General features: G+C 34.0%; 1 protein-coding gene across 1 annotated transcript; it reads right to left on the bottom strand.

Moving 5' to 3' along the window:
- Window positions 1–3,871: 3,871 nt before the first annotated feature.
- Window positions 3,872–5,278, bottom strand: LOC133814978 (uncharacterized). The gene has a single exon (XM_062247878.1). The coding sequence runs from the start codon at window positions 5,276–5,278 to the stop codon at window positions 3,872–3,874; it is 1,407 nt and encodes a 468-aa protein (XP_062103862.1).
- Between the last annotated feature and the right edge of the window lie 3,227 nt (window positions 5,279–8,505).

The raw sequence follows: 8,505 nt of genomic DNA, 5'->3' as shown, positions 1-8,505 counted from the left end.
TACAACATACCACTTGGAGTTGGAGCGTGGTAATGTGTGGTGGATAATGGAAGCGGTAGACTGGGGTCATCTCGTTCATGGATTATCCCTGCTTTAATTTAGTTGTCTCTAACTCCCATGAGGCAAAGGCAGATGTCTCCATAAAATCGCTTGAAGATGCAAGCAAATATGTTGTAGGAGTTCCGTCGGTATCCATAGCTCTTATCTCCAAAGCCTTTGTCCAGCAATACGATTTGAATCGGTATGATATATAAAATATTTTTTGCACCTGTTATGGAAATATATTATGAGTGAATAATAGTACTTTATTTGTATTTAATGAACTTAAAATTAATCCTTTAGACATTAAATTACCTAATTTTGATCATAGCTAACTATTTGGCATGTTCCGTCAAAATATGTAAGAATCACTTGTTTTGGTCTCGAATTTGCGGTGGTGCTGCCAAAGTACCACTGATCATAGGTACTCCTTTCATGCATGTTTGTATTTGGCTCAAGACCAGCATGAAGGAAGAAGTCCTCATTATATCTGAATTTTTGGTCTTGTATTGTTACAGGTTCTTGGAGGCGCGATCTGATTTGGAACGAAGGTTGCATAACTTCTAAAATAACAAAAGTATTATTAGTATAATGAATATTTCAAATAATATTAAAATTGTTATATGTAAAATGAAATCAATAATTAAAAAGAAAAGCAGCTAAAACTAAATGTCTTTCTTCATTAATTTAGAATAGAAGTTCAATACATAAGCAGAATAATAAATATTTCAAATGGAGTCCACAATAGGTCAAAGGAGACAATAATTTTATAGATATTATGTAGTATGGAATAGGATGTTAGGTTATGAACTACATATGGTTATCATAATCATTCTCAAATGACTTTTTTTTTTAATAAGGTATTTTACTTTCACCCCCCATGTTTTCATTCCCTGAATCCATCTATCGGTCAACACTGATGCTGCTTGTGCTTGGCCCTCTTCCTCTTGCAATTGTTTGCCTACGATTAGGACATGTCCGACTGTTATGACCAAGAGCATTGAAAGCTCAGCATGCCCTTTTTCAGAAGCTTGATTCGTCTGTAGGAAACCTGTGTGCGCCATCCCTCCACTGCCTTGGATTTTCATAACCTTTTGTTCTAAACCTATCCGGGTCTTGCATTATGTTAGATTTGTCATGGTATGATTGCCTTGTGGGTGTGACTTATGATGCTCCTTGGATCTCAAAGCCTTCATTGAAAATTGTTGCAAGACGAGCAATTTCTTCCTTCGCTGTGTTGTAATATATGTTAGAATTAATGACCTAAACGTATGTAAAGACATTTTATTGATTTTAATAAATGTACAATTTTATTATGTTTGAATATTATAATTAATGTTAGAATTAATTATATCAAAACATCAAGAAAATTCCTTATTCATTTGTGAGAATATGATCTTGTATTAGTACGAGAGAATCAATATCATATATAATGAATAAAATAGTCAGTAACATATTAAAGTAAGGAATCTTTAATGAATGGTTAATAGTGCAGTTTACTAAGCATATGGGATGCGAGTGATCTAGATTCAGATTACTGATGTGGATAGACATCTTAGTAAGGTGTTGTATATAATGGAGATTATATATGTCAAGAACGATGCAGATTAATTATCTTTATAAACTTGTCGTTTGACATAAATATTTAATTCCTATCACAATAGATGACCATTTGTAGATCACTCTAAATCCCGAGTTCATGAATCATGAGTATTCATGAAATCTTGTATGTGTTTATTGGATCTTTTGATTCACTCATTAAGGTTTCTTAGTGTAATGAGGCTAATGACTTTAGTTTTGGAGATTCAATATCATGCATGACTGGTAACATGATTTACAATAATGAAATCCATACTTTCCTAATGGATCAAATATTGTGTGACGTCCCAGGTTTTGAACACACGTTAGTAGCCGGTTCGAGCTGGTGAAGAATTATGTGGAATATTATTTTGATAAATGATTTTATATGAATTTGTGATAATTCGTGAATTTTTATAGTCGTTGTGATGATCTAGTAAAGGATCTAGTTTTATGGAAAGAAAGATTGGTCTTGGACCAACGGGTAAACGCTAATAGGAGAAAAATCTCGGATTAAATAAAATAGGAAATACTATAGCATAAAAAAAAAATTTCGCAACTGAGAATTTATTGTTGAGCCAATAAATTTTAAGAGAATTGATTGAGGTTGGAATTCCAATTAACTGGGCTTAAGAATGAAAATTTCTTGCTCAGGCCTTTAAGGGCATTTCGGTCAATATGTGATAAATTGACAAAAAAATTCCTTGATAGTGTGACAAATATTATTTTTGGTCACAAATTATTCAATTAATTTTATGCTTGAAAGTTTAAAAACTACATGTTAAATTTAAGGGAAAAATTAAGAGTATAAAATTTCCATAGGGCCCTTGAGTTCTTTATGTGTGAGGTAACTTAAGCAAGGGCAAAAAGGTAAATTCAAAGGGGAAGAGAGAGAGAGGGGCCGGCATAGCCTAGGAGTAAGGTCCCTAGGGCTCTCATAAACTAGGTTACATACCCCAAAAGCTAAGGAATGGGAAAAGTCTCTTACTTTTTATACAAGCAAAAACTAATCATTTCTCAAAAAGAAAAATACTCTCTCTCAAGCTTTCTCTCTCTCTCTCCCCCAAATTGAATACACCTCTATTTCTCCTCCATTTCTACAAAAAAAAAAAAAAAATCAAATCCTAGAGAGATAATACTCCTCTTCCCCATTGAAGAAGAAAAAGCTTCAAGAAGAGATTTCATTGTCTATTGTAAGTATAATGTTCCATTATGCATTTTCCTTCTCTTCTCCTTCAAAACCAAAAACTAGGGTTCCTTGTGCATGCATGTGATCTAAAAGCCATGCATGGCCTTGTTCTTGTGCTATAGGGTTCAAGAGAAGCCACTACTAGTTGGATCTCAAAGTTGAACACCATTGTGATCAAATAAAGCAAGGTAAGAGGTTTTTGTAAGCTTGCATGTTCTTGTCCCTCATCTAGTTTTCTTCCTACCCTAATCTCTTCTTAAATATCTGTATGTGGGGCTTGGGGCTCAGTTTTGAGAGTTTAGAGCACCAAGGAAGGCTTTTGAAGAGCTAAGGAATACATCTCCAAGCTAGGGCTTCAAAAGGTAGAATCTATGGTTGTTTTCCTTAAGTTTTGTGGTGATTTTTGTAGTTCTGGTTGTATAGGGTATCTCAATGGTTTTTGAGCTTATTTTTATGCTTATGATTGAGGTTGTGTGAAATGATGAATTGCATTCATGCATGTGGCTTGGGTTTATGATAGAAATGCTTATTGTGGTTAAGTGTGAGTAAAAATGCATGATGCCAAAATTTGTGGTCTGGCTTCCAACAGGTCAGATCACAACCTAATGCCTCTGTTTGTGAAAATAATTTGTGTAGTTGTGTAGTAATTTTTTAATACTTTATGTTAGGCTTTGTAAAATAAGAGTATTTTTTTTATGCCCAAGTTATGCACTTTTTGGCATTGTGATGCAAATTTGGAAAATTTCTGGGCAGCATGCACTGCCTATCTTTTCTTTATCTTTTGAATGGGTTTTGCTAATCTAAAAGCTATGAAATTTTGTAAGATGTTATTTGATATATGTATAACGGTCTCTGTAAAATTTTTCAGGAAAATTAGTTATGGTTTAAGAGAAACAAATTTTCAAATTTTTCCATAAAATCTGGAAAAAAAACTTTTGGGCAGCAAGCACTGCCCAAATTACTTTAATTATTTGAATGATTTTTTTTTATCAAGAAAATATATATTATTGATCAAACAAACAGAAACAACACAAAGGCTGGAGCAAAAAAAAAACTCCCCCTCAATTACAAACTAGAAATAAATTGGATCATAATTTTCTCTCTGAAAGACAGTTTTTTAGTTCTAAGGCTAAGACTAGAAACTCTAGCTTTGACTGACTCTTTGATCAAGGAATCTAAGTGATAAACAGAAAAACAACTGCTTTCAAAACAACACTTATTTCTATTAAGCCAGAGGTAGTAAACAGAAGCAGCAAGTGCAGCTAAAACAACCCGAGCCATGCAACCTTTTCTGGTTTCATTCAGCCAGATGCACCAGTCATCAAACTTCTCAGGCCAGATAAAATCTCCCAGCCAGCCAGCAACAACTTGAAACACTCTCTTGGAGAAAGTACAGTTAAAAAAGAGATGAGAGTGGCATTCCAAATCAGACTCACAGACCGGACAAGCCAGACAAGGGATAGATATGTGATAGTAATGCAGCAAGTCCCTAGTGAGTAGTTTCTGGTTGATAGTCTGCCACAATATGAACCTATGTTTGGGCACTGAAAGTTTGCACCAAACAACCTTCATACTATTAATGGGACTGCCAGGAATTGATAGCAGATACAACTTATTCAGCTGGAGTTTCCCCTGTATGACAGCTGCATTCAAGGTCGAGCTAGAAAGAGTTTTACTCAGCTTGATCAACTTTTTCCAGTACCAGCTGGAATCTTGATGCAGGACATAGTCCCATATCTGGTCCCCTTTTAAATAGATACAATTCATCCATTTAACCCATAAAAGGTCCTGCTTAGAAGAGATAGCCCAAATGTATCTTGCAAGATTAATTTTGTTCCAAAGAGGTCCCTCTTTAAAGCCTAAACCACCATGACTTTTAGGCCGACAAACTTGATCCCAGGAGGTTAAATGAAACTTGCTTCTGGTACCTTTTACTCCCCAAAAAAAATTCCTGCAAAGGCAATCTATCTCCTTAATGACTCTTTGAGGCAAAAGAAATATACTCATCCAGTAATTCCTTATCCCCAACAGGACAGAATGAATAAGCTGCACACGACCAGCATAGGAGAGATTCCTACTAGCCCAACCATGCAATCTCAGCCTAATTTTCTTAAGGATTAAATCACAGTCCATAGCCTTCCATTTGGTAGGTCTCAATGGCATGCCAAGATAGATTAATGGAAAAGACCCTTCTGTCAACTTAGAAAGATTCAGGAGAGAGGCTTTCTCTGAATCTGATATGCCTCCAAAATAGATTTGGGACATAAGATTATTAATGAACAAACCAGATGCATCAGAGAAGGCTTCAAAAGATTTTTGAATGATCTGAATAGAATTAGCATTTTTTTTGCAAACAAGAAGTAAATCATCAACAAAGCAAAGGTTAATAATATTTAAGGATTTGCATAAAGGGTGAAACCTAAATTTTTTATCCTTAGATGCCTCATGAAGGACTCGAGTAAGGTATTCCATCACTAATACAAACAGTAAAGGAGAGATAGGTTATCCTTAGATGCCTCATGAAGGACTTGAGTAAGGTATTCCATCACTAATACAAACAGTAAAGGAGAGATAGGATCACCTTGACGAAGCCCTTTGCCTCCCTGAAAGCTGCCTTGGATCCGACCATTCATAAGTAAGCAGTAGGAAGAGCCTCTAAGATAGATCATAACCCATCTAATGAAATGGCCAGGGAATCCAAATGCTTTCAGCAAGTTCTCTAAAAAATCTCAGTCGATGGAATCATAGGCCTTGCTGATATCTATCTTCATCAAGCATCGAAGAGAACTTTGTCTTCTATTATAACCCTTAATTAGATCTTGAAGGATGAGGACATTATGAGAAAGAGATATATTCTTAACAAAAGCCCCTTGATTCTGATTGATCAACTTAGGAAGAATAGAAGTCAGTCTGTGACAAAGCATTTTTGAGATGCACTTGTATAGAGTAGTACAACAAGCAATAGGTATAAGAGAACAAATTATGAAATGAGTTTTACTATCCCAAAAATTATGAAATTTTGAAAAACGTTAGTTGAGACATGTATCAAGACTCCTGTAAAATTTAAGAGAAAATAGTACCATGGTTTAAGAGAAACAAATTTTCTAAGTTTTCCTAAAATTTGAAAAGTTGTAATTTCCGACCATAACGAAAAGTGATTTTTGGGAGGTTAGTTCTCCTAACCTAAAATGAGTTTTGATGTGAGGTTTTCGCCTAGTTCCCATCCTTAGGACAAATAATAAGTGGAGGAAATTTTAAGGGTTTTGGCCAAAAAAATCAACATATGGCAGAGGTTTAAAAATAAACTTTTATCACTTTAAATAAAGAAGTGAAAGTAAACTTGTGGAAATTGGAAAATTGTTCTTTATATAAAAGTAATTAAGGATTTGGATTTTAAACCAATCTAAAATAAGTTTGAGATAAATAAATATGATTTTTACCATTTTAATAAATTAAGGGCCCAATTTCCCTTCTTTTAAAAAATACCACAAAAGTGGTTTTAGATTAGCATTAAACTTAGTAAAAATAGAAGTTTAGGTTAAAAAAGGATCTTTATAAACAAAGTGTGAATTTTAAAAAATAATTATAATTAAAGAGTCTAAAAGGAGTATTTTGGTATTATGAAAGACAATGGTGAACTTCATAAAAGGATGAAAGTTATGGTATTTTTCTAAGATGCGATTTTGTTAACTCCTTTTTCTAAAACCAGAGTACCAAATGATCAAATAAGACAATTCCTCCTTGAAGAAATATTAAATCACACGGTATGGAGAGCATGTTACTATCAGACTGATTTTTCTACAATAACTTAAGGAATAAATAGAAAAACCAACCTTATACACTATGAAGTGTATAAGAGGCTATAGTATAGAGCCTCTAAGAGTTTATTCCATGTAGCTATTGTAAAATATTAGCTATAAGTATATGCCATAGTTTAATCTGAGTACACTGTACTAATTATAGTAACCGCAAAAGGGAAAAATGAATAGCGGTATTAAGGATCCAACTGGGTACTAAGGACTCCAGGTTAGTTAGCATTTCCCATAACATGAATATACTAGTGTGTGCTTGTAGTAGTAGATTACACTAGTTTTGTTTGGGTCATTAAGACCAGGGTATGCTTAATACCTACTCTTGCAATGCTTTTGCATTCTAAGGCTAAATGGTAAGTAGGTTTGGGTTGGAGCCAGAACCTTAGCATAATATAGTCTTTGTTAAAGCCAGGACACGGTAGTTGGAGCCAAGACATAGTAAAATGTAGTTTGGGTTAAAGCTAGGACATGGTAAAAAGTAGTCTGGGTTGAAGCCAGGACATGGTAAAATTATAGTCCGGGTTGGAGCCAGGACATGGTAAGATAGTCCGGGTTGGAGCCAGGACATGGTAAGATAAAGTCCGGGTTGGAGCCAGGTCATGGTAAGATAGTCCGGGTTGGAGCCAGGACGTTAAGAGTGATTCCGAGTTGGAGCCAGGATCTGTTGTGTTTATTCGAATTGATTATAATGTGTAATTATTTCTCTCTCTATATATATATCTAATGTTCTGGGATTTTCTGAGTGCAGGTTATTATGATATGTGTGACATTGGTTGATAGGTACAATCAAAGTACTTGATTCTAATTTGGCTATTATTTTAGAATTGTAGGATATGGTTGGAACTTATCCAATACCCTAATGACCGGTAGCGATAACTACCTTAGGCTAACCCGCTACTGGGTTTAGTATACTTGTGTTGTAAGGCTATTCTTACTAAGCATTTTCGCTTACCTAGTTGTTTCGCGTTGTAGGTAAGTACAGAGGCAAAGTGGATCAGTGAGTGCCAGAGTCTGCTTGTGGATATGTACATGTGGCCTGACCTAGGGAGGTTTTTGATGGATCACCATTTTGAAAAGAAAAAGTTGGAAGTTTGTTATTTCTTTTGGGATAATTGTTTTGTTATAAATATGTGGAAGAGTAGTTGTTTTTATGTTTGCTAAACTAGAAGTGTGCGCACACGATCTTTTAATTTTTTTTTTTATGGATTTTCAGTATATTGAGTTAAAAGTAAAAATTTTAAATTTCCGCATGATTTTGGTCTTGTATGTTTTGGGACGTTACATATTGGTTCCCTTAAGGGTTAATTCTGGAACTAAATAGTTATTGAGCTCAAATCTATAATATGATTATAGATTAATTATTCGCTAGTGAATTAATGGTACTTAAGGATCAAGAGGTAATACGAAGGGTAAAACGCTAATCTTGACCATCTCTAATTAACGAACAAATAAATGGAGGACATAACTACATTTATTGATTATATCAATGGATTACAAGAGAAAACTCTGTAAATATAATTCTATAAATACTTAGGGTGCAATTCCATATTTATAGTGAAGTAATGATGGAATTAATAAATAATATTATTGAATTAAAGAGTTTAATTAATAATATGGTTATTGGAGCTTCGTATTATAGGTCCATGATCCCCATATCACATCTGTCCTACACTATCAAGGGTAAGGATGTCAAAAGAAAGATTTGTAGAGAGAAGGACTTAATTGCAAAAAAAATAATTTTTCAGAGCAAATAAATAATTATGTGATAATTATGGGCAATTGATTAATTACGAATTAATTAATTATTTAACCATATAGTTTTTATTTGAAAAACTACAACTTATAATAAATATTAATCATGTTTGAATTAATATAGAGAGAGATTAA

This window comes from Humulus lupulus, chromosome 2 (assembly GCF_963169125.1).
Source record: "Humulus lupulus chromosome 2, drHumLupu1.1, whole genome shotgun sequence".
NCBI classification, from domain to species: domain Eukaryota; kingdom Viridiplantae; phylum Streptophyta; class Magnoliopsida; order Rosales; family Cannabaceae; genus Humulus; species Humulus lupulus.
Note: the sequence above shows the minus strand (reverse complement) of the source record. Positions and strands in the feature narration are given on the sequence as shown.